Source organism: Aspergillus mulundensis (assembly GCF_003369625.1).
Source record: "Aspergillus mulundensis strain DSM 5745 chromosome Unknown scaffold_10, whole genome shotgun sequence".
Lineage (NCBI taxonomy): Eukaryota > Fungi > Ascomycota > Eurotiomycetes > Eurotiales > Aspergillaceae > Aspergillus > Aspergillus mulundensis.
Window position 1 is genome coordinate 713256 of NW_020797898.1, and position 25053 is coordinate 738308.

Here is a 25053-nt window from a genome sequence, read left to right on the forward strand (position 1 = left end):
TTTTAAAAATAACCTAGGCTTAAATTAGTTATAAAAATAAGTTATAAAATAATTTTTAAGTAATTTTTATTATTAATTTTATGGTTAGCATGGTGGGCAAAAGTATTATTAATAAAAAAAATAAAAAAAGGTAAAAAAAAGTTAAAAAAAAGTTTAATATAAAGTTTTAATAAAATTATTAATATTTATATTATTTAAAAAGTAATATAAGACTTTATTATATTAATAGCTATTATATTTAAATTATAACTAAAGTTATAAATAAAGTTTAAAAATAAGCTTAAGTAAGCTATAAAGCTAGGTCACGTGACTAAACTAGCTAGGGTGACCGGTAGACAAGTTAGGCCAAGCTGTTCTCTGGATGCCTACCCTACTTTCGCAGCTATGGCCAGGAACCAGTACCTTGATGGGTTAAGTTCCCTGAACAGACGTTAGCTAACTTACGTGGCATTGAAGAATAGTATGTATTTTGTTTCAAGCATTCAAACACCTAATAACAACTTATCACCCAGGAGCCCTTTCCACTGGGCGGCCGCCGGGAAATAAAAAGAAGCGAGCTATTCTTCCATAGCTGGAGCTAACTAGGGGTTTATATAGACACTCTGAGTATGTCTATATGGATTCTTAGGATGTCTATAAAAACCCCTAGTTAGCTCCAGCTTTGCAAGAACACTCTGCTGCTTTTGTGCATCATCCGTGAATCGAACACGGGCCTCATCAATGGCAACAATGAATTCTACCACTAGACCAATGATGCTGTTTTCACTATTGGTTCTTGAAGACCTATCAGTATGCGTATTGGATGTATAGACTCCGGAATCGGATTGGGTGAGCTTATCTTGGGCCAGATAAGATAAGCGCAACGCTAAACCGTAAACAGTCAAAGATGCGCTGAGCCAATCAACGCCCGTGTTCCTTCTCCAACTCCAAGGTCGCTTCCCCAGAGAGCGGGGACTGATAAAGACTTTCTCCAGAGAAAGAATATATAAAGGCTTCTTTTCCCTTCATGTCCTTCTCGTCTTGTACTCTACCCACACCCACTCCTCTCCCCCAACATGACCACCCTCCACCCCTTCGACCCCATCACCCCGGGCGAAATCACCCTAGCCACCAAGATCCTCGCCGCCGCCTTCCCCAATGTCCCTCTCCGCTACAAGAAGATCGACCTGCAGGAGCCCATCAAGGCCGAGGTCGTCCCCTACATCGAAGCCGAGCGTCTTGGCCAGCCCCTCCCCCGAAAACCCACCCGCCTCCTGCAAGTCCTCTTCCACCGCATGGACACGGGCGCCTTTTTCAAGGGGTTGCTGAACGCCGATACCAAGAGCGTTGTTTATGCCAAGGAGCTGCCCAAGGAGATTCAGGTAGCTTAAATTTCCCCAGTTGCCCCGTGACAGATGGGACAATGTTAATACCTACGTGCAGGGGCCCGTCGACACCGACGAACTCATCGAAATCGAAGCCCTCTGCCTGGCCAACCCGGCCGTGAAGGCCGAAATCGCCAAACTCCAGCTTCCCGCCGGAGTAACCGTCTGCAACGACCCCTGGATCTACGGCTGTGATGACGCCAACGAATCCCGCCGGCTGTTCCAGTGCTACATGTACATCGTCGGCACGGACCACCCGCAGAACAACCACTACTCCGTGCCCTGCAAGTTCTCGCCCGTCTTTGATGCATTGACGCGCGAGCTCGTGCGCATGGATTACCTCCCAGCTACGAGTGACGCCAGTGTTGAGAGCGAGACGAAGCCGTGGAAGCCGGTTGAGACGATCCAGTACGCGCATGAGCTTCTTACTGAGAGTTTACGCACGGATCTGAAGCCGTTGCTTGTGAGCCAGCCGCAGGGCCCGAGTTTCAGTGTCGCTGGGAACGAGGTGTACTGGCAGAAATGGCGGTTCAGGGTGGGATTCAACAGTCGGGAGGGGCTTGTTATTCATAATATCACGTATGATGGCCGGAGTGTGTTTTATAGGTTGTCCATGAGTGAGATGACGGTTCCGTATGGAGGTATGCCACCACCCACCCATCCAACCCTATCAATCCACCCCCAAGCGGAGGACAATGTTAATAGTGCAGACCCCCGCGCCCCCTTCCACCGCAAACAAGCCTTCGACGTCGGCGACGTCGGCTTCGGGATAACCGCAAACCAACTCTCGCTCGGCTGCGACTGCCTCGGCCACATTAAGTACTTCAACGGGTACCGCTGCGACAGCAAGGGCGCGCCAGTGCACCTACAGAACGTCATCTGCCTACACGAACAAGACGCAGGCCTACAGCACAAACACACAAACTACCGCAGCGGCGCTGCGACCGCCGTCCGCAACCGCCAGCTCGTCGTGCAGATGATCTGCACCGTCAGCAACTACGAGTATATCTTCGCGTATATCTTCGACCAGGCAGCGAACATCGAGCTCGAGGTCCGCGCGACGGGGATCCTCAGCACGGTCCCGTTTGACAATGAGACGCCTGGCACGACGGTGCCATGGGGGACGAACGTCGGTCCGGGCGTCATGGCCCCCTTCCACCAGCATATGTTCTCCTTCCGAATCGACCCGGCGATTGACGGGCACAAGAACACCGTTATCTACCAGGACTCCGTGCCCATGGCTGCTGATGCCACGAACCCGTATCTAGTGGGGTACACGACGAAGGAAGAGATCATTAGACGCTCGTCCTCGGCAAACACAAGCGTGGAAAACCACCGCGTCTTCAAAATCCGCAACGACAACATCATCAACCCCATCACCTACAAACCCGTCTCCTACAAGCTCCAAGCGTCCCCAGCCCAGATGTTACTGGCCGATCCCAAGTCCTACGGCCACAGCCGCGCCGTCTTCGCGACAAAGCCCATCTGGGTCACGCGGTACCGCGACGACGAGCTGTTTGCCGCGGGGGAGTTCACGAATCAGTCCAAGAACAGCACCGGCGTTGAGGGGTGGGTTGCGCGGAACGAGAACGTCGAGAATGAGGATTTGGTGCTCTGGCATACGTTCGGGCTCACGCATAACCCGCGCATTGAGGATTTTCCCGTTATGCCGGTTGAGCGGGTGAGTGTTATGTTGAAGCCGGATGGGTTCTTTACCAAGAATCCGGCGCTCGATGTGCCGCAGTCTTCGCAATCGTTCAACCAGTCGACGCTGCATCCGCCGAAGGAGCAGGGTGCGGGGTGTTGTGCTAAGGGGGGTGTGAAGCTCTAATCTCGGGGATGGTGGTACGGGGAGGCAGGTGATGATGGATGATTACAGAGTGTTAAGATTGTAGAGAATACATCCATAGATAGGCAAGGATCAGAATTGATTACGTTCGCTCATTACCCGTGCAAGGAAAGAATTGGAATGGTTACTCGAAGCATGGGAACTATGGGCACCTGAGAGGTATGCTCTATCCCCATTCTCATCCATCCCCGGTCTGCCTCCATGGAACCCGAGAATCCAGGCAGTTGCTTCAATATACCAGTTCAAGATCCTTCCATCGTTCTGAATCAGAGAATCAGTGCCTGGGTACTCTGATCCCATGGCAATTCAGGGACGCGACCTAGGCAAGAGCCTAGAAAGTCACTGTATCCTGCCCTCTGGTCGCCGGACATCGCAGGGCAGGTCACTTCCCAAGCCGTATACCTTTACTGTTGTCGATATACGATCTCCTCAAGTGGCGGGAACTCGCTGTTCGATTCGGGACGTTTCACGGGTATTGTCCTTCCCAGCCTGGATTCTGTCTACGATGTCAGGGGGAAAGCAACTTGTTCAAGCCTGTTGATATCTAGATGCTAGCCGAGAACACTCTGCATGGATGTTTGCGCTGGCCTTAGTCCCTTGCAACGAGAAACTGTCACAATGAGAATTCGGTGTTTCTGCTCCGTATGTGGTACGGGGTTTTGTGCGTGGAATATAGGGCTTCTGCCGACACCCCGAAATGACGATCAACAACGGGTTCCCATTCTTCACCAGGTCGCTGATCCGCACCATAACGAGGGCGATTCCCGGCGCGGCCCGGGGTGTGTCTGACAAGTTTTACATTACGCCTCACCCTGGACAGGGACTCGGTGTCTGGGCCCCATGTCGCGACATCGTAACGCAGTCATTGTGCAAAAGTTGATGGCTCATGGCTGCTGTACTCCGTATAAGATAGAATGCTCTACTGGAGGTACAATGCGAAGTAAGGAGAACTAAAGGCTAAGAGTAAACGGACGCAGGGAGCTGCAACGGCCAGGCGTGGCGAGTCAGATGTGGCGTGAGGTGGTGTTGCTCCGACTCATGAAGCCCAAGCTCCCGGGCAGCATATTAAGGAGTTGTTCTTGGCATGTTCCATGCCGACGGTCTAGATCAGGTTTTTTCGAGTGTTGTGATCTGCCTTGACGAGTTGCTCCTTCTCCGCGAAGAATAATAGCGATGGGAATCGCCACGTGTTTTCTGCTACTAGACTGCTGTTTGGCGTCGAAGTCAATGAACTGAAGAACCCATCATGGGAACAGATTGTCAAGCATCACAGCAGACTATTCTAATAATAAGAGCCGTTGCTATCTGCCGAAAACGCCGGTAGCAAGTAGCAACGCCGCAACCGAACACGCACAGGGTCCTAAACGAAGCCGGGTCTCGTATTCGCCGATCTTCAGCCGAGCGTTCGAGATAGATAAAGTGAAGCGAACAGGTCCTTTCGGAGCCTGCGGAAGGACGCGGCCTCTTATACATGAGACAGGGTCTAACGGCACAGCCACGCTCCGTCTCCACTTTTCGTGTCGGGTTGCCGTTTTAGCAGGCTGCGGTTGTGGGGGGCTTCGTATCTTCTGCCTATCGAGTGCAGAGGCGGAAATTGGTTGCAAGGCCGGGAGCGTGCCAAGGGTTCTTGACGTCTCAGGTTGACGGTTGGTTGTAGATCGTTGCTGGGAGGGATGGGTTAGGGCTTGGCGGATCCATGGGCCGGATGAGCCGGATGCTTGCAGCATCACTAGGGCTTGCTGGGCTGGGTCTATCTTTTTATCTTTATGCTTCATACTGACTGTCCTTTGAGCTTCTGGACAATATCTATGGACTTGCTTCGGAAAGAGAACCCTGCTCGGTTCGTAGATGGCTCTATCGGCAGTAACAGGAGTGCTAGCAGAGTGATACATGGCACCACCAAGCTCCAAGTAGACAGGAGACACGACTATGTAAAGCTGTAACTGCCAAGCACACGCTACTGACTCGACAGGTCCTACCCCCTGTGCCAAGCGCCAAAAGGTCTCCAAGCTTTCCAGCCAAGCCGTCATCAGGGGCACCGTTGAAACACGCAGCTCCCAACGCCCAGAACCTGCAAGGCCCAGAGGCCAGGGACAGGGATATAAAGCCGTCACCTCCGCGCCATATCTCGCCATCATCCATCGCATTCATTCCATTCAACGTTGATCTGGTATCATCGGTCTTCCTTCTCTTTGCTTCTCCTACTCTATCCTAACACCTCTTTAACTCCCCTACAACACCAAAATGTTCATCAAGAACGGCCTCCTCCTCTCCCTCGCCACGGCGACCAGCGTGCTGGCCACGCACGGCGCCCGCTCCCACGGCATCGTCGACTCCTCCAAGCTCTCCAAGCGCTACTCCTTCCCCATCCCCGACTCCCAGGGCTCCGTCACCCTCGACGAGACCTACGAGGTCGACGGCGAGACCTTCGACGGCGGCATGAAGACCTACGGCCGTGGCGTCGACTGCTCCGGCCAGTCCGAGGGCGGCGACTCCGACGCCGTCTTCATGGTCAAGAACGGCGGTACCCTCAAAAACGTCATCATCGGCGCCGACCAGACCGAGGGTGTCCACTGCGAGGGCTCTTGCACCATCGAGAACGTCTGGTGGGAGGCTGTTTGCGAGGGTACGCACCTATCCTACTCTCCCTAACCTTGAAAAACACCTGCTAATAAGATGCAGACGCGCTCTCCCTCAAGACCGGCGACGGCCCCTTCAACGTCGTCGGCGGTGGTGCCACCGGTGCCGAGGACAAGGTCATCCAGCACAACGGCGGTGGTACCGTCACCGTCTCCGACTTCACCGTCTACGACTTCGGCAAGCTGTACCGCTCCTGCGGAAACTGCGACTCCATGTACGAGCGCCACATTGTCCTTGAGGGCGTCACTGCCGTCGACGGCAAGTACCTTGTCGGCATCAACTCCAACTACGGCGACACTGCTACCATTGACAGCGCCACTTGCGCTACTGATGTCAAGACCATCTGCGCTGAGTACGAGGGTACCGATGACAACGACGAGGAGCCCGAGGAGATCTCCGACGGTCCCTCCGACTACTGCATTTACTCTGAGCTCGCTGAGTGCTAGGTTTCTCAAGCTTGGTGACATTGGCTGCTTGATTGCGTGTCGGTGGCCATGAGTTAAAGGGGATTCGAGAGGGGGGTTTTACTTCTGCTGTTGTACATTTATATTCTGCCAACTTCAATAATACATATACCATGGCAACCAAACTTCCTATAGGATGACCCAAGTAATTATGTCCATGGCGTTGCATGCTTCTTGAATCAACTCGAACCCTACCTCGTGACCCATGGGCCAATCAAAAGCAAGCAAAGCTCGGCGTCCCTTCTCAGCTCGATGGCCCGCCGCTTTGACAACCGGAAATATTCTACTCCAACACGCCAGGCACATGAACAACTGTCGTTTCCTTTACACAAATCCCGATACCTACATGAACCCTGCAAAATTCCATCCCCAAGCACAATGTCTCCCTTCCAGCCCTTTTCCATTGCAACACCCCGACTCATCCTCATCCCGACCCCAATCGCAATAAACCAGTTTCCCTACCGTGCCTTGTACGCCTCTCTCCACGCCAACACCGATTTCTGCACCATGGGCTTCGGCGCCCACTTCCCGGCGCGGAACTGGTCCGACGAGGAGACACGGGCCATCATTGCCCGCGAGATCGCAAGAAATTGGGAACCGTACGGGTTCGGCGATTTTGCGGTTGGATTGCTTCCTGGCACGAGAGAGATGTCAACACGTGGAAATGACTTCGTGGTCTTGCACGGAAATAATACCCTGACTCCAGCTGAATTGGAAAACATCAAATGGATTGGATACGCAGGTATCCGCGATGCCACGACGACGTCCCTACCGCCACGGGAAGAAGGAGACGAGCCTTTCCTTCCTTGGCAGGTGATGGTCGAGGTGCGCTACGGCATCTCACCCGAGTTCTGGGGCAGGGGGCTTGCGAAGGAGGCGGCGGAAGCGGTGATCTCCTGGGCGATCGGGGAACGAGGCGTTAGGAGGTTCATTGCTGAGACGGAGAAGGGAAATTCGCGGAGTGGGAAGGTCTTGCGGGAACTTGGGTTCCGGCTTAGTGGGACGGATTACTGGAAAGAGGAGAGTCAGGCTGAGTGGGAGTTTGTTGTGCCGGTTGAGGATGGACAGAGGGATATGTCCTCTTAGGGGTTGGGGCTCGGTATGGATATTTTTTTAATAATTCTAGCAGTGGAAGTACATCGGGCCTAAACCGCTAGCTTCTGGCTAGTTTTTTATAGCATTGCGTTGTTCAGGCGAGTTGGCATGGCCAGTGGTGAATGTTCGTCTGTACAGAAAGATAATATCTAGGTAGATGTACTATACTTGCTTTCGACTCCTGAACAACTCCCCTTTCCCAAAGCCCCGGTACATATCATTTATGTGAGCTGCCTAAGGTATGCCTCCCGTTTCGGGCAGGAGATAATATGTAAGACGCTCGCAAGTATTGGGGCTTGCTAACACAGTAACCCCAGTCACCGCTAGTCAGCCCATACGCATTGTGCCGTCCCTTGACCAAGGTTCTTCTTTCCTTTCAAGGAATGGCATCCGGCAGCTGCGAGTCTTCGCCATGTAACATCCGGAACAGCGGCTCCCACACCGTGACAGCCCGCTTGGTGACATGTCCATTGCCATATTCAGGCAGAGAATAGTAGACCAGCTTCTCGGCGGAGCATTCCAGCAACTGGCCCGTCATTCCAGTGGTGTCTTCGAGGAAAGTCCGGTACGCTTTGAGGACCGTTTCAACCGGCGTCAAACTATTCAGAACGAGTGAGACTGGCATATTGAATACTTCGTTAAGCTTAAAAATAAATATGGTATACGTACCATTCAGGCGTAACCGCAGCCGTCATCTCAGGCGGGACAATCGGCGTATCCACGGCACCGGGCATGACAACATTAATGTAGATATTCTCCTTCGCCTTCAAAAGCGGCGCAACACCACGGACAAACTGGTTAACAGCTGCCTTGGTACCGCAGTACACAGGGTACGTCCTATGAGGAAAAACACCGCCAATGCTCCCCGTAACCACAATGCGACCGCCCGGTTGGGGATTATGTCTCATGAAATGCGTCGCGAGTTGAGTGCCATACACCACGCCCTTATAGTTAATGTCCACAACATCTAACTCCGGTGCCGGCGGAATCTCGTCAACGCTCTTATGTTCTTTCTTCCAGTCGGAGATATAGATAGACGATGTATCGACGATGCCTGCATTCGCGCATAGTGCATCGATACGACCCCAGAGTTTGCGGACTTCCTTGAAGACATTTGCGTACTGGTTGTAGTTCGATATGTCTGCTGGGAAGAAGCGGACGTTGTCGCCGGCCCGTGAGAGCTCCCTAAGCATGGCCTCTCCTGCTTCAATGCGGCGGCCTACGCAGGCGATTTTCCATCCGCGCTTTGCGAGATCACGGGCGATGTCGACGCCGATGCCGGACTGCGGGTATGTCAGTGAGTTATTCAACTATCTGTGACTGAGCTGGACTAACAGTTGCTCCGACGACAATGGCAACACGGTGTTCACTGGAGTCCATGATGAGGGTAGGATACCGTGAGCGATTGGTTGTGAATAGTGTCCGTCTCTCTTGGGAATTTCGACACGTCAGCGAGACGTTCAGCTTCTAGTTAGATTATGTAAAGTGACTAGTTCAACTAACACGATAGTCCGATATCGACGTCCAGTAGATTTCCCTGAGGGCTGGTGGACGGTGGAGGCCTTGTGAGTCCCGGCCCGTTAGGCACGCCCCTGCCGTCCCGCTGTGGAGCCGCGCCTTCCACATGCAAGGTTTCTTGGAAGGTACCACCTGCACGGCCAGGGTTGCGGCTGTTCCGGGGTATAGATTAGGGTTGGGTGAGTAGACGGGAACAAGTGCCGTCGGAAGAGTCGATGTCTATGAACCCTTAGTTTATGCCTCCTGTGATACCGCGCAGCAGCGCCGGTAAGTTACGGCCTTGTAGAGACGCAATTTATATAGACCTAGCTAGTGCGATGACGGCGACCAATCAGGGATATGCGTCGGACGGCCTGGGCATTGAGAACCGGCCAGAGGGCATTCAGAAAGGTTTGCGTACCAAACGCCTGAAGACGCCGGATAATTAGAAAGTAAGAGATCTTGTTTGATTGGATGGATATGTATGTAAACACTTGGGATTCTACCCGGCCCTTATGGGTTGTATGAGATTGTCTCCTCTGGAGCCAAGAAGTCGGAGCTTCACATTGCCAATGCTCTTAAGATACAGTCAGCACCTGGGCAAGGACAGGATATTCACGGTGCATGCATGAGGGCCTGGGTACATGTCTGATGCAGACCCGTTCAGAGGAGAGGCGCTCTTAGACTTCATTATACATTCCATCTTGAGTGCAAATGACACATCATAGCCAATCTTAAAAAAGGGTAGCCACATATACCCAAATACCGCACATAGCCAGGCTATTCGACAGTATAAGACACCCTACTCACGCCCTTCGAGCGCGAGATCTTCTTCACCACAATCCTGCCCACCAGACTACAATCCTTGACATGCGTCCCACCACAAGGATAACTCCCCAAACCCTCCATCTCAACAACTCTCCCCAGTTCCTCTCCCTCAGGCAGCCTGAAATCCTCCGTAACGCCAAAGCACTTCTCCTTCAACTCCTCCATCGACCACCAATGGATCCTCACCGGGCTCGCCGACCGCACAAACTCATCCGTCTTCGCCTGGATGGCATCCTTATGCTTCCCCTCAATCGTGCCCTCAAACATAACCCACGCAGCGTCAGGATAGTGCGACGCCTTCGACTCCTTAAGTGGAGGAATCACGCCCTCGCGAATCAGCGCATGAATCGCAAGACTCATGACATGCCCGGCGGTATGGAGACGGGAGTGCAGGCTCCGTGTTTCAGCGTCAATGGCTTGTTCGACTTCTTGTCCTGGGTTGAATCCGGGTGTCCCGATTGGGACGAAGCGGCCTAGATGCAGGATCTGGCTGCCGCTCGCTGGATGGCGGACTGATTTCACCTCGAACAAAGACGGGGACTGCACATTCGACGTGATAGCCCCGACATCAGACGGCTGCCCGCCACCCTGGACATAGAAGATGGTGGAGTCGGTGACAATTGCATGCTCGATGCCAGAGTTGGCGGGTACGAGTCCTTGATCAGATGTCGGGAGCTCTGAGACTGGGCGGACCGAGATGATTTTGGATGTGTGATTTATGCGCTCCATGAAACGCTGATAAACGAGTTTTGTTGATGCGGCCATTTTTGCCTACTTCTCCGTCAGCGGTCTAGGATGGGCAGTGGGGTGCGGGTGTGCAGCGTACTTTCTACCAGGTAGGTATGTATGGTAGGTATCGTTGAGGTCAAAAATCCGGGCAATCTCCAAGGTGGCGCGGGATGACCCACCTATATATGGCTGCTTGTCCAGCTGGTCCGAGCTCGGAGTTGGAACAAGGCCACGGGGATCGCCATAGAATACGGGGGAATCTCCAGGTTAGGATTAGTGTAGAGCCAAGGGATGGAGACTCGAGAGTCGAAAATCTTACTCTCCCCACCTCCAGGGCTGGCCCCCTTCTGCCTAAAATGGATAGCCCTAACCACCTACGCACCTCAACCACCGACGCGTGTAGCGCATCCACCACGAGTTAGATTGTAGAAACTGTACCTGCATTTTGGCTCATGTGGGTTTCCTGTCGGGAAAAGTGCAATAGAACTTCAGTTAAAAACCGTTGAACACTCTTGGTGCAGGAAATGCTAATAAACCGCCTGTATCAGTAGCGGCCGCAGGGGTAGTGCGTCTCGAGATTTGTTATTAATACACCCCTGTTTTTTTCCCACGCAACCAAGGACTAATAACCTTATCTATCAAGGTCCAGAATAAATCACCATAAAGTTCTATATTTCCAGCGGAAATTTACAGGCAAAAGTTCAATGTATGGGTAGAAAAGCTCACCCGAAAACAAGCGTTGAGAAATAAACTGATGGAGTTAGGGTTAGGGCAAAGTACATACTGGCATTTCAACCTTGTAATAACATACTTGCCACCACGGCTCTACATTGAAAGAACCAGAGGACATTTCTTAGCTAATATGATCTTGCCGACTAATCAAGTGCACGAGCATCTCAATCCACACATCGGCCTATACAAAGTATCACAGCGGCCGAAACATCAAGGTCAACAGCTACCCAGTCCCCGGCTGGGAACCCTACATTTCTCTATAGGGCTATCAAGACTAGATGGCGACATCATTGTATGGCAGGCAAGCTATTCACCGGTCCAATCTATTTAGCAAACAAATAGATCAAATAGATAGGTATGAATGACCGAATCCTCTCAAACACAACCATCCATCACTCATACACGTTCCCGAGCAGCTCCCTGCGCTGAGGTCTTACCAGCCACACCGTCGCTTCTATCGGCCCTGCTCGAGCCCTACTCAACCCCGGAATCGCACGGTAAAGTGACTCATCAGCATCCAGGTCCCGATGGTCCCGAATCCCCATATCCGTCATTGTCGCCCTGTTCTCAAAATGCCTATATCGATTCCACCAGGACACCTTCGACAACGGCGGGAACAGCCCCCACGCAAGCATAGTCCGTTCCTCATCCTCCGACAAATCCAGCCGCACGTACGCCCACGTCCTGGTGTCTTTGTCACTTTCCAGCTCGGGCGCGCGGTCGAACCGAAGCCGTCCGGCGACGCGTGTCTCGTCGCATCCGATCCGACTAACCAGCATCGCAGTGCCGAGCAGCATAACCGTTACAATGACGAGCTGCATCACTAGGCACGCCATTCCGAGGGATACGACGAGGATGCAGAAGGCCGCCGAGTTGATGGTCCGGAGCGCCGTGTGCTGCTGCTCCTGCTCCTGCTGCTTATTCTGAGCCCAAGGCTCGGCGAGGAGGCAGTTATCCGCTATGCCGCGGGTTGTCACGATCGTTGCGGCGCGGCCGTTGGGCAGGATCACAAAGAGTCTCGCTGTTGCTTGATTGCTGTTATCGGTTTGCGCTGCGCGAGTCTGTGTGTGGATTGCCGTTCTCATGGAAGATAGTATGGCGACTCGTGTGATCACGGTGGAGGTCAGAGCTAGGGAGGCCGCGACGCCATACCAGTCTCCCAGGAGGATCGGTAAGATGGCGAGGAGAACATGGAGCGCCACACTTGCTGCAGTCTGTCGTTCGGGCAAATAGTTGAGATACGTTTGGAGTGCGGCGATGTGTCCGTCGGGCACCCTGAGAAACCTGAGATGCTTCCTAAGTGGTTCCTGATGTATTGGCCGTTCGGTCGCGGGATCGGCAATGGTAAGGGTAAACGCCGTCGTGCTCCAGTTAAGCTCTTGAGCGAGTAGCCATCTTGTAAACCAAGCGGCGAGATGTGTCGCGAAGATCCCATCAGAGATATTGTAGAGTCGGAATCCAGGAATCGGAGTAGCGATGGAGTTGTCTGCTATGACTTGGGGCGCCATGATGGGTAGGTATTCTGCGAGAGGGCTGAACACCATGCGGCCGACGGCATTACGCACGCTTTCTGCTCCCAGCGTGGTTATAATGCCCAGCGCATCAAGCTTGAAGGGGCCCCAGTGGGCTATCGGTGAGAGTACTGGCATTTTGACCGTAGTAGACCGGAAACCAGTGAGCTGGAGTTTTGGTTGACAGGAGGAGAGCGCGTGGTGCGTCTAGATCAACGACAGGAATGTTGATGGGCAGTGCGAAGAACCTGGAATTGGAAGCTGTATCAAGATACCTACCCCAGAATTCCAAGCTGAGTTGCAACTGCTGGCGTTTGGTCCTTTGTGGTCAATCCCTTGCGCAAACGGGAGACGGGGGGCAAATCATCCACGGCCTGCCGTATGATTCCATACTAAGTCCCATCTGTCTGTCTCCTTCCATAGCTGCAGTCCTTATTATTGATCCTTTTACAATCCTAGCTCTCATTTGCCATTACTTACCCAACAGGGACCTACCTGTGAGTAAGCGAAGAAGCCAGACCTCCATACATGTATCGATTACTAGTAGGAATTTCCAATATTAGAGAAACCGCAGGATGGACAGTTTCACCCTACCCAGGAAGGCGTCGCAGTGGTGAACCGTAAGGCTTGCATGATCTGGGCTCTAAAGCCCTTGCTCTTGTCTGATCATAATGTCGCCCTGGCACAGGCACGAACACCTATCTCTACAGTTAATACACTACCTAGTTACTATATTCTCCAAAGACTCTACCATACTACTAACACAAAAGGCCAGGTAGCTTAATGGTAAAGCGTTGCTCTCATGCTGCCCATATCGTCAGAACACCATTCCGGCTGCCCGATTGGGCGGTGGAGCCAGTGCAGACAAGCTGTAACGGTATCCTGGATAGTTTAGCAAGGTTGCAGGTTCGATTCCTGCCCTGGCCGGTATCTTTTTTACTCTATTTACGTCCATTGCGGGATTTATGAGACACTCGGGTAGGGAGCGCCAGCTGGGGACAAGGACCGAGGTATTTAAAAGAGAAATTATGGACTTCTAAAAGAGAAATATAAAAGGAGATTTTATAAGGCGTACATTGGATGAGATGTCTCCTGACGACGAAAACACGGATGGCGAGTTTCTTGGTCTCGTTGTATCAAGCATCTCCTTACATGGATGGCCTGGCTAAGGTTGGCTCCTAGAGGGGTTTGGTATAAGTTCGCTGCCATCTTCGTCGTTTCAACGGAACAGAGCAGGGTGAAGTGGTTTTGGGCAGCTGGATGAGGACCCTGACGACCAGGTCTGGTGTACACAGTGGGGTGTTGGGAATAATCAGCCCTTTAAACCTGACCCCAAGAGGGATAGAAATTCAATTTCATAAGCTGTTTGTTGCTAAGAGTTTCATCCTCAGAGGAACGACCGCCATCTTGTAGAGGAACGTATGTGAATATGATCGATAAGATTTCCCTCGCGATTTCGTAAGTTATCATGCAATCTAAATCTAACTTCTATTACCTACACCTCGTTATAATCGAACTTACCTGCAGCCTCAAATATATCCCTAACGGACGGAGGCACCAAAACCCCAAATCAAGCAGAGCGACTCAGCCGAATTTGCCTAGCCACGCGATGACCTGAATACATGTCTATAATGAACCATCATGCAGCTCCCCCAGTAGCCTTCGCCAATGAATCCCCATGGAGCCTCTTCCAGCTCCCCAAAAAGCCAATGAGCGTGGCGATTCCGAAAGCACCAATCATGATTGCAAAAATAGCCTTGAGTCCAACCATATACGCATCGATGACAAGTGGTACCTGGTCGGAAGAAAAGGCGTTACGAATCTGCGTCGCACCGGTTCCAAGGGCGGTCGCGGGGTCAAGCTCTGGCAGGGTAGCGGCCAGTTCTTTCAGCAGCTGGTTGTTGAAGGCGGATTGAGCGGCTGAGAGGAAGAACGCGCCGCCAACAGTTACGAAGACTGTTGTAGGTTGAATTGTTAGTCTCTTGGTATGTGACTGGGGAGGGAGACAGAGGGGCCTACAGTTAATGATAGCTGTAACCTGCGACATGTCCTCCGGCGCCGCATGAACCTGCCCGTTTTGAAGAGAGACCTGGAAGGTCCATCCAATGGTAAAGCCAACAATGATCTGGTAACCGATCCATTTGCCCGTTGAAGTATCAGCGTCCATGGTGTAGAGCAAGCCAGAACCAATCGTGCCAAGCGTGCCGCCAACAATCCAAAACAACGGCACAATGCCAATCTTGGACAGGGCAAGACCTTGCACAGTGACTGCGAAGGTGAGCGGGATGATCAGCGCAAGCATTCGAACACCGGAGCCGATAGGACTGGCGTTGTAGACACTCTGGAAATAGATAGGAATGTAGTAGAGGGCGACGAAGTATGACCCCGCAAAGAAGAACATAAAGATGGAACCGACCCAGACGTAGCGCTTCAGGAACTAGATATGTTGTAAGTATCATACTCAATATCCAGATGGGATAACTTACTAGTCTGGGAACAATCATTGCGCGCTCCTGCTGGTAGATTTCCCAGCCAACGAAGAGGAGCGACATAAGCACAAATCCGACCAGCAGCCCGATGACCTCGCTGCTCTTCCACGAGTGTGTCTGGCCTCCATATTGAAGCGCCAGGATATATGAGATAATGAGTCCCATCATAAGACCGGCCCCGACCAAGTCCATCTGCAGCAACTTCTCTTTCAACGTCGCTTTCACGGGCTTTGCACTCTCAGGGGTCGTGAAGAAAAAGAAGACGGCCACAGCAGCTACTCCACCAATGGGTAGGTTGATGTAGAAGCACCAGCGCCAGGTCACTTTGTCCGTAAAGGCGCCACCGATAATGGGACCAAGCACCGCGGCGATACCGTATGTGGCCCCTGCATAGCCTAGCAGCACTGGGCGCCGTTCTGGAGGAGCCGAGAAAGCAATCATACTGAAGACTCCAACGGCGATGCCAGCGGCACCGAACCCGGCGATGGCTCGGCCAACGATCAACGTGGTAGGGTTCTGAGCGACTCCGCAGACAAGGCTCCCGACCTCAAAGACCAACATGGCAATGAGGAACCAGAGCTTGATTGGGAAGTATTTGTACAGCTTTCCCCATGTGGATTGGAAGCCTCCGAGCGTCATGAAGTATGCGGACCCGTACCAGGAGACTTTGTTCAAGTCATGGAATTCATCGGTGATCTTGGGAATGGCTGTACCAAGAATGGTCTAGCAATAAGCGATAGTCAGTATCCGCAGAGCACTTGGCCTGAAGAGATAGACATACGTTGTCAAGGGATGTCATGAACATGCCCAGCATGAGTGAAAGGATGATCACACCCAGGCGGGCTCCGTGAGGATATTCATCGGTGGCAGCAGCTGGGGATGATTTTTCCATACTTGACTCCTCTCCGGCGCTCGACTTGGAATCCGAGATTGACATTGTGATGAGAGAAAGAGAGGGTTGTTGTTGTTGGTAGACTTTGTGAATAGCTGGCTGTTCCTCACTGCAGGAGTCAGTGCAGGCCGCCATCCTAGTTATAGCTCTTGACTCAGACATGCAATGATAATTGCGAGTAATCTCCGAGTCTGACAAATAGTTTCGGGCTTCAGCTTCAGGATGTTGACGTTGCGAGTGAGATTCGTCCGAGGCTTGGCTTAGATAGCGGTTGGTCCGAGGTCATATCGGATTGATGCTGAGACCAAGAACCCGTCTTCGGATGACCCCTCAAGATAATGTATAGGAAATATGACGATTCCGAATATCTGCTTGTTTGTGGCCTTAGCGGGCGGCACGTAAAGACCGGGGCATCTTTACAGCACCCTGGACCGGCAAACACAGTATGGGCCATTGTCGCGCATCGTGCATTCGAGAAGGGTTTGGGCCGTCAATTCCGCTGGGATACATTCCGTTTCGCGACTCACGCATTGGAGAATTGAGTAGCATAGCGAGTCCGATCATACGGCCGGCGTCTTGCAAATGACGATATCCGGAGATAAGAGGAGAGGAAGATTCCAGCTCGGACGGAAAGCTGGCTCGTCCGAATGCCGAACCCCGGCCTGAGCACGTGATCTGTCAGCCTGGCTCAGCTGTCGTCCCCACCAAAGAGAACCTCTCCTTCATCATTCCCCGGCGGTTTCCTGACATTCAAATCATCGAATTCCCGATCCGTTTCTTTGGGTTCTGGATGTATGCATGATGTGGCATTTCAAGCGGACGAGCTCTCCGGCGTAAATCCTGTTCTCGCCATGGACGCGCGCTCGGGCGAAACGGCAGCCAAGGTGCGAAAGGTTCGCAAAGGGACGCACAGTTGCAGGGAATGTCGGCGCCGCAAAGTAAAATGCATCTTTGCTTCTGCCAATGATGATGTCTGCATCATCTGCCGTCGTCGGGGTACAAAGTGCGTCAGTCAAGGAGATGTCGGTTTTGGGAGACGGCTGGAGAGCCCAGGCCTGCCGCCGACGCCGGTGTCTGCTCGTTTAATTCCCATCACAGAGCCAGCCATCCGCGCAAATACGACGAATGTCTTGCTCCAGGCGCTCCCGTGCCCTGAAGATATTGAGCTGTTGCTCGGAAAGGTCTCCCGATATTCTACGCTTTGCTAACAGTCAAACTTCAAGACCTCGTCCCCGACGGAGATGCTCAGGGAGCAAATCTCGATACCGAGCTTGCTTCATCCTGAATCGCACCCAGTCTTGCTGGGAAGACAGATGCTTCTATTCGCAGCGGCGTTACAGCACGTTTCCCCAACTGCGACAATCCCTGGTCTCACTGAGCATCATCGGATGATTATGGAACGACTGGCGGAGACGACAATTAGGACTGTGACCACGAATGATGAATTGCTAGGAACGTTGGAGGGTTTAGAAAATATTATCCTTGAAGCCTTTTACCACATTGACAGCGGCAACATCCGACGAGCGTGGATCACAATGCGTCGTGCTGTCATGGCAGCTCAACTCATGGGGTTGCATCATCCGGGGCAGTATCGTTTTAAACTCATCAGCGACCGGAATGGTCTTGACCCGGCTATCATGTGGGCTTGCATTGTTTCTATGGAACGTGCCATGTCTCTGCTTCTCGGGCTGCCGACTAGTACAGGCGATGTCACTCCCGAAGTGCGAAACACACATGACAACATACATACACTCGTCGTTCATATGACGTCCAGGATCCTTCATCGCAACCAACTCGACGCCTCTCAACAGTCCACTCGCGATTTGACCAAAGAAATCGATCTAGAGCTCATTCAGCTGACCGAGCAGCTGCCATCCTCATTCTGGCGTCCGCCAGCCCTCGCCGGTCTCGAGATGGATTCAGCCGAGGCATTCTGGGAAGCACGGCGAGCCACTGACCACATGTGCTATTACATGCTGTTAAGCCAGTTGCACCTGCCATATGTCCTCTGTCCCAGCCACACCCCGCACGTTATATACTCCAGACTGTCCTGTCTGACTGCCAGCCGCGAGATCCTGGCCCGGCAAATCGCAATTCGTACCTTCAACCCAATTACCGCCTGGTCGCGCATGGGGGATTTTCTCGCGCTGACGGCGGGAATGACGTTGATGCTGATTCATATTGTTAGCCATGGCCATAAAGACGTCGACAACGGCAGCCTACTTATCCACGAACGCCTACGGGACCGAGCGAGGGTTGAACAAGCTCTAGATTGCATGAAGTCAATGTCGGAGCTGCATGAAGATGTGCTCGCCGCAAAATGCGCTGTCATGCTCAAGGACCTGTTGGCCATCGAGGCAGCCGCAGCGCAGGGGCGCCGTGCGTGCAGCGCGGATAAAGATGACCGCGCTGAGCTCTCCATTCAAGTGCCACACCTTGGCATGGTGAGAATTGCCCCTGGAGGTATTACATTCATGCCGCATTCCAAAATAGGACACAACCTTCACCCCACTGAGGGCGCTGGCGTCACAATTGGTGGGATAGGGTCGATCCGGGTTCAGGGCTTGTCGAGCCCTCCAAGTTCAGAACACCATACCAATAACTGCAACTCCGGCGCTACTTGCGATATCCCGGCTATACATGTACCAACCACAGTCATCGGCCCACAGAGCGTGGATGAGCTGCCGCCTACGGATTACTCCCTTCCAGAAGACCGAATGTTTCCCGATGCAGCGGCTGGAATGGATGACTGGGTGTTCCAGGGATTCGACACTGCGTTCTTCGATACTCTCACACGTGGTCTCGGAGAGCAGCCGTTGGGTGAACTGACGTGATCTGGCTCCTTCCTTCTAGATTAAACAAAACTCGGCCGTCGCCAGTGAGGAAGGGGCAAGGAAGGTCAACCAGTATGCAGGCAGGTACGGTCTTAGGGCAAGACACCACCTCAACTCGATGCTCCTTCGTGATCCTCTCTCTACCAGACATCAGTCAGTCCCGTCTGTCCGATAGAGCCACCCCCTTCGTCTGCATCCAGACTATGGCCCTCGCCCGCCAAACCGTATCCCCTCTCGAGGACGCAGACCGCCGCGGCCGAATGGTCGAGGTCCTCCCCCAATCCGTTCACTTCATCCCGTTTCCAAACCTCCGGCTTCTACCCCCCAATACCAGACCCGTCGCCGCAATCGGCACCCGCAACCTCAGCAACGGCCACGTCCTAGCAATCGTGACCCCCTTCGGCGCCATTCTAAGCGAATTCGGACTCCTTCCAGACGATATGATCGGCCGTGACCCGGACGCTGCAAGGCGCTATGCGGAAACACAAACGAGGAGGGTAATCGGAGAGTGCGAAAACCACTACTTCTTCTTCCATCGCCAACCGGTAAAGGCGGTCGTCTCGGCTCCCGGCATTGATGGTCGACCCGAGTTTACGTGTCAGCTAGATCAGATCGTCCGCACCTTGACGGAACGCGGCATCAACGCGCAGGTCAAATTGTTTCGGGACGCGGCCGTTAGAGGTGGCGTGGCGCGTCTTTGCGATCTCGGCCAAGGTTCGGTTTTCGTTGATGGCATGCAGGATCCGGTGGCTATTTATATGGGTAATGAGATGGTCTCGGGATATCCTGGTCAGCAACCATGATGTGGAACCAGTAGTCAGCGTTTCGGTCGAGTGGGTGTGGCCATGATTTCATGTACAATCTCACTATGTGTGCTGCGGAGGTTTTTGTTGCTGGTAATGGTCAAGACAGGACTTTGGCGACTTCGCGCTTCCCAGAGTCTTTTTTTCATCCCCTTCGAAATCAGAGTAATCTAGGAGGAGTTGGCCTCTTGTCTGATTCGAAATCGCAGCACAGAACTCAACCAACCATACCTACCACTACGAGTAGAACCTCTCATCTATCGCTGTGTCCATCGCCTCACACCGCAATATCAGGGCGCCTTCTCCACAACCGACGCCGCGCGCCAATGTCAAGTCCTTCATTTCCCCTCCCTGTGCATGATCCCAGTCTACCCGAACATATCGATTGAACCTCCTCCATGCAAATATGTGCTTAAAGCTCTTGCTCCGTCGTGTCATTTACGCATGTTTCTCATCGGACGAGGGACGCCGAGGCACCAACGACGCGTTCTGAACCCTATGGCCACAGCCAAGCAGATATATAAACGTTTTCTAGACCCCACGTCGTGTCGGCAACTCGGTGTAATGCCCCGTTTTGCATCCGATGCTTCTCGATATATGCTCCGGGGAATATCACGGAACATGAATATCATCAGTCCCGCCCTCGAGCTCAGACTTTGTATCCCAACGGTAATCCAGGCGCTTCCAATCCGATATTGACGGTGACCAGGATGGCTTTCAATGTTGATGCGGTGTTACAAGGGTATTTTCGGACCATGCAGTTGAGTGGGAGCTTTTTAGGGTCCCAATGCCGGCTGTCTAAGTTGCCAGCGGACTACCGAATCCCCGGTCAGAGTTTGCCGGACAGACAAAGTCCGGCCGACTCGGCATGCCGACTATATAATCACAACGGCATGTGGCAATCCCAAGCTTTGCCGGGCGATGCTTAGCACCAAGTGCTGAGGTTTAATGGATCCCGATAACTGGTTTGGAACCGCACATGCAGGTTAGGACAACCCGAAAACTCAGAGCTCAAGACATCGCATCTTGCTGGCCTGTATGCATGGCGTTTGCATCGGACAATGCGCGTATCGAAAATCCCTCACCTATCTGTACCAGAGCACGTCATGGATTATGATAGCTAGGCAGCAGTCATTCGAGCTGGTGGACTCGGATGGGGTTCCGGGGACAGAGAGCCCAGACTCTGGACAAGGGACAAGGCAAGGTGCCTGGGGTGATGGGATGGACGCCTCATCTTCCCAACATCGCCCCTAACCTGGTATGGAGACTGTAGGCGGATGAGCCGGCACCTGCTCGGCCATGTCGCCGGACAGGGGGCGTTGCAGTCAAATACCTAGCCTTCCGTTCCATGGGCTCTGGAGAGCTCCTTTATTCCTTCGTCCGGAGTCTCCTGCTCCTTCCCAAACCCAACTCATTCTTTTCCTTCCGTTCTCTCTGCTCATCATTCTCTTCAAGATGGCGAAACCCGTTTACGCAAACCTCACCTTCGTCGACCGGATATGCCGCGTGACATGGGGCTGGTTCTCGATATCAATGAGCACGGGGAGCATCGCGACACTCCTCTACAACACACCTCACAAGTTCACCGGGCTGCTAGTCATCGGTAAGATCTTCTTCTTCCTCGACATAATCTCCTACCTCTCCATCTGGACATCCCTCATCACGCGCTTCACGCGCTTCCCACACGCCTTCGGCGCGACCTTCCACGACCCCGAAGAAGCCTACCTAATCCCCACCGCCGCACTTGGCTTCGCAACAATTCTCTTCGGCATCGAAGTCTACGGCGTCCCGTCCTGCGGCATCTGGCTAGTCAAAACACAGCTCGTGCTCTTCTGGGTCTACGTCGCCATCGCAATCTGTCTAGCCGTGTGTCTGAACTGGCATCTCTACAAGACAAGGATGGCAACAAGGCAGCCCTTCTGGCTCGTCCGTCTCCTGCCCTCATTCCCCGCCATGCTCGCAGGAACAACAGCTTCCCTGCTTATATCCGCACACCCGCCGCACTACGCGATCCCCATGCTCATCGCCGGCACCGCCCTGCAGGGCTTCGGCTTCATGATCTCCCTCTTCATATTGGCCGAGTACATCCACGGCCTGCACCACGGCGGTCTCCCGCCCATGCGCCGGCGTCCCCAGATGTTCATCGCCATCGGCCCGCCCGCATTCACAGCCGTAGAACTAATGGGGATGGCAGAGGTTGCGACGTCAAAGTTTGGGACCGGCTTCATCGCCTCAGCCGGCAGCCTCAATGTGCCAGACGTGCTAGTCGTGCTAACCCTCTTCATCTCCATCTTTCTCTGGATCCTGTCCTTCTTCTTCTGGGCTCTCGGGTGGCTGAGTATTTTCGACGCAAGACGCGAGTGGAAGTTCGACATCACGTGGTGGGCGACTGTGTTTCCGAACACAGGGTTCGCGCTGGCAACGATTAAGATTGGGGAGTTGTTGGACTCGGAGGCTGTCCGGTGGGTTGGGCCTGCGGCGACGGTTATCCAGGTTACGCTGTGGGTTGCGTGTGCCGGGGCGCATGTGTGGGCGTATTTCACGAGACGGACGCTGTGGCCTGGGATGGATGAGGGGTTTGGGCCTGATGAGTCCCGGCGTGATGGGTCCAGGGATGGAGTTGGTATGGAGGGGGATGTGGTTGGTTGGAAGGCGGGGGAGAGTCACCGTGGGCTTGGGGAGGTTTAGGTGTATTGTAGGTTAGAATGTGAACTAGGGGACTTTTGGGAGGTAGTTGGAGGGCATTTGTTGTTCGTTCTAGCTGGCGAGCTATAGACTCAATGTCTATAGACAATGCACTTTTTCCTACCGAGCAGGGTTGAGATCTAAATACCAGGCAAGGAACTGCGTGTACGGCGTGGGCGTACCTAGGCTTGCCAGCTGAGCCAAGCGCCTGCATACAAAAGGATTATAACCCTGTAGGCGGTAGAGGCTGCGGTTTTGCGACTGGACAGGCCTATGCGGCGTGAATATAGTCGGAGCAGCTAGTGGACACTGGGGGAGACGTATGGCAGGGTCGTAGGTCGCCAGAGATTAGGATATATCGCAATCTTAGCGGGTCAAGTTTTCAAACCCTCGCATACCATATATCAACAGATCTACACCTCACCGGGCCCGGCCTTCTCGCCACCCACCCTCGCCTTCTCCAACTCCTCCACGCCCGTCCTCGTCTCAACATGCCCCTCTCTCATCTCCCGATGCCGAATGGAGAACCCCGCAAGCAGCGCAACACCCGCAATCGCCGTATAAAAGATAAACATGTTCCGCAGACTCTGCGAGAAGACAGACACGACGACATGTCTCTGCGCCTCACTGCTCAGCCTTTTAACAACGTCCACATTGGCAGCGGCATTCGAACCAGAGAGCCTCCGCACAATCGTCTCATCGATACCAGCGGCAAGGAGTGCGGACTGCTGGCTCTCCATCCCATCGCGAAAGACCACGCCCCCAAGAACAATGGAAAAGCTCGTCGCGATGTTCTGCAGAAAACCCAGGGTGGCTGAAGCGGAGGCTGTATCAGCCTGGCGGACGGCATTCTGGACTGCGATGACGGGCGTTTGGAAGAGAAGGGCTGTTCCGACGCCACCTAGTATCTCGAACCCGATTATCTTCGCTATCGGGGACTCGGGTGTAAGCGTGATATACAGCCCCGTTCCCAGCGTCATAAGCGTCACGCCGACCCATGTGATCTCCCTGTATCTTCCTAGCCTGTGGAGCAGGACGCCGGAGAGCATGTCGGTCCCAGCTTCTGTTACCATCATGGGCAGGATGAAAAGACCGCTCTTCAGCGGACTCACGGATTTCACGGACTGGAAGTACAGCGGGAGGTAGTACTCCACGCCGAGCGAGACCATGCCGTGCGCGAAAGCAAGGATGAACGGTCCGTTCACAGCCCAATTCCTGAACAGGTCAAGCGGAATAAGCGGATACCGCGCGAGTCTCTTCTCCGCGAGGATAAACACGCCCACCATGACGACCCCAAACACAACAAGACATATCACAGTCGGACTCTCCCACGGGAACACCGTCCCCCCAAACTCCATCCCCAGCAGGAGCAACACCGTCACAGCAACAACACACAGCGTCCCCGCCCAATCAATCGCAAGGAGACCCCGCCTCGCCGGCGTGCGCGGATTATGGACATCCAGAAAAAACACCAACAGCACAACCGCCACCCCACAAACAGGCAAGTTTATCCAGAAGCACCACCGCCAACTCAATTTCTCCGTGAGCAGCCCCCCAAGCACCGGCCCCGCAGACCCAGCAACAGCCCACACCCCACCCAGCAGCCCAAACCACAGCGCGCGATCCCTTAGACTAAACACGTCGGAGATGGTCACGATAACAAGCTGTCCCACGCCCCCGGCAGCCGCGCCCTGCAGCGCCCGCGACGCAATCAGCGTGCGCATGGTGTCGCTTGTAGCAGCAAGGATACTGGCAATGCTGAAGAGTGTGACAGAGCAGAGGAGGACCGGGCGCCGGCCGAAGATGTCGCTGGTTCGCACCCAGATTGGGCCGCTGGCGGCTTTGGCGAGGAGGTAGGCGGACCCGATCCAGGTGTAGCCTGCTGCGGAGTGGAGGGACGATGAGATTGAGGGGATCGAGGTGGCGGTTATGGTTTGGTCGAGGGCTGTTATGAACATTACCAGCTGGGTATTCGTTAGTAGGGAGTTAGATGGGATGAATGTGGACGCACGTAGAGGGCTGTTAGGATTGCGGCTCTGCGGCGCTTGGAGCGACCTCCAGGGGTTCCGGCTTCCTCGTCTGCTTCTGCCTCTGTCGGCTCCTGGGTTTCGAGCGGTGTAATGTGGACAGGGCCATTGTTGACTTTCTCGCCGCTTGTCTCGTTTGATGGAGGTTGGGGTTGTTGCTCAGGTTGGGTTTGGACAATTGAGTCTGGGTCTGTGACTGCGGGCGAAGCAGAAGCCGATATTTGAGGGACAGCTTCAGCTTCAACCGAGGATTTCCTTAGCGCGCCCATTTCCGCTGCTGAACGACTGCAGAATCTCGCAACTTGGCACAAAGCAGCTTCGATGATGATTGAGGGGAAAGGTGGGCTTTTAAATCGCGCAGCATTGTGGGCCTTATCGTGATTGCTGCCGGCGCCTAAAACAGCGCCCTTCCATTGACACAATCGCGCCATACCATTGCGCCCTTTGACGTGGAGGGCTAGACTCTTCGGTTTCGCATAAATGGCTGGTGTAGAGCGTTGGGAGTGACAGATCGTGTGTGAATTGCGCCGTTCTTCGTGGTTGGTTGTGTTTTTGGTTGGGAGGGAGAGAGCTCGGCAGAGATATATCTTTTGAGATTGCTCATCATTCGAACA

General features: G+C 53.5%; 11 protein-coding genes across 11 annotated transcripts; 6 read left to right on the forward strand and 5 right to left on the reverse strand.

Annotated features, from left to right (window-relative positions):
* Positions 1-1055: 1055 nt before the first annotated feature.
* On the forward strand, positions 1056-3195 carry DSM5745_08615 (Amine oxidase; the record flags this gene model as incomplete). Its single annotated transcript, XM_026750631.1, has 2 exons — positions 1056-1361; positions 1423-3195. 2 exons carry the CDS (start codon positions 1056-1058, stop codon positions 3193-3195), a joined length of 2079 nt encoding a protein of 692 aa, XP_026600644.1.
* A 2262-nt stretch (positions 3196-5457) lies between these two features.
* Positions 5458-6299, forward strand: DSM5745_08616 (pectate lyase; the record flags this gene model as incomplete). Its single annotated transcript, XM_026750632.1, has 2 exons — positions 5458-5839; positions 5896-6299. The coding sequence occupies 2 exons, from the start codon at positions 5458-5460 to the stop codon at positions 6297-6299; spliced, it is 786 nt and encodes a 261-aa protein (XP_026600645.1).
* Positions 6300-6695: 396 nt separating this feature from the next.
* On the forward strand, positions 6696-7403 carry DSM5745_08617 (GNAT family N-acetyltransferase; the record flags this gene model as incomplete). Its single annotated transcript, XM_026750633.1, has 1 exon — positions 6696-7403. One exon carries the CDS (start codon positions 6696-6698, stop codon positions 7401-7403), a length of 708 nt encoding a protein of 235 aa, XP_026600646.1.
* A 385-nt stretch (positions 7404-7788) lies between these two features.
* On the reverse strand, positions 7789-8792 carry DSM5745_08618 (SDR family oxidoreductase; the record flags this gene model as incomplete). The annotated part of the gene is made up of 3 exons (XM_026750634.1): positions 7789-8011; positions 8082-8695; positions 8748-8792. The coding sequence occupies 3 exons, from the start codon at positions 8790-8792 to the stop codon at positions 7789-7791; spliced, it is 882 nt and encodes a 293-aa protein (XP_026600647.1).
* Positions 8793-9689: 897 nt separating this feature from the next.
* Positions 9690-10502, reverse strand: DSM5745_08619 (putative alanine--tRNA ligase; the record flags this gene model as incomplete). Its single annotated transcript, XM_026750635.1, has 1 exon — positions 9690-10502. The coding sequence occupies one exon, from the start codon at positions 10500-10502 to the stop codon at positions 9690-9692; it is 813 nt and encodes a 270-aa protein (XP_026600648.1).
* Positions 10503-11590: 1088 nt separating this feature from the next.
* DSM5745_08620 (uncharacterized protein) lies at positions 11591-12847 on the reverse strand (the record flags this gene model as incomplete). Its single annotated transcript, XM_026750636.1, has 1 exon — positions 11591-12847. The coding sequence occupies one exon, from the start codon at positions 12845-12847 to the stop codon at positions 11591-11593; it is 1257 nt and encodes a 418-aa protein (XP_026600649.1).
* Positions 12848-14348: 1501 nt separating this feature from the next.
* Positions 14349-16135, reverse strand: DSM5745_08621 (MDR family MFS transporter; the record flags this gene model as incomplete). The annotated part of the gene is made up of 4 exons (XM_026750637.1): positions 14349-14665; positions 14729-15146; positions 15196-15921; positions 15980-16135. The coding sequence occupies 4 exons, from the start codon at positions 16133-16135 to the stop codon at positions 14349-14351; spliced, it is 1617 nt and encodes a 538-aa protein (XP_026600650.1).
* Positions 16136-16941: 806 nt separating this feature from the next.
* Positions 16942-18924, forward strand: DSM5745_08622 (putative Zn(II)2Cys6 transcription factor; the record flags this gene model as incomplete). Its single annotated transcript, XM_026750638.1, has 2 exons — positions 16942-17271; positions 17314-18924. 2 exons carry the CDS (start codon positions 16942-16944, stop codon positions 18922-18924), a joined length of 1941 nt encoding a protein of 646 aa, XP_026600651.1.
* A 74-nt stretch (positions 18925-18998) lies between these two features.
* DSM5745_08623 (uncharacterized protein) lies at positions 18999-19727 on the forward strand (the record flags this gene model as incomplete). Its single annotated transcript, XM_026750639.1, has 1 exon — positions 18999-19727. One exon carries the CDS (start codon positions 18999-19001, stop codon positions 19725-19727), a length of 729 nt encoding a protein of 242 aa, XP_026600652.1.
* A 1533-nt stretch (positions 19728-21260) lies between these two features.
* On the forward strand, positions 21261-22415 carry DSM5745_08624 (tellurite-resistance/dicarboxylate transporter family protein; the record flags this gene model as incomplete). The annotated part of the gene is made up of 1 exon (XM_026750640.1): positions 21261-22415. One exon carries the CDS (start codon positions 21261-21263, stop codon positions 22413-22415), a length of 1155 nt encoding a protein of 384 aa, XP_026600653.1.
* Positions 22416-22825: 410 nt separating this feature from the next.
* DSM5745_08625 (MDR family MFS transporter) lies at positions 22826-24708 on the reverse strand (the record flags this gene model as incomplete). The annotated part of the gene is made up of 2 exons (XM_026750641.1): positions 22826-24376; positions 24424-24708. 2 exons carry the CDS (start codon positions 24706-24708, stop codon positions 22826-22828), a joined length of 1836 nt encoding a protein of 611 aa, XP_026600654.1.
* Positions 24709-25053: the final 345 nt, after the last annotated feature.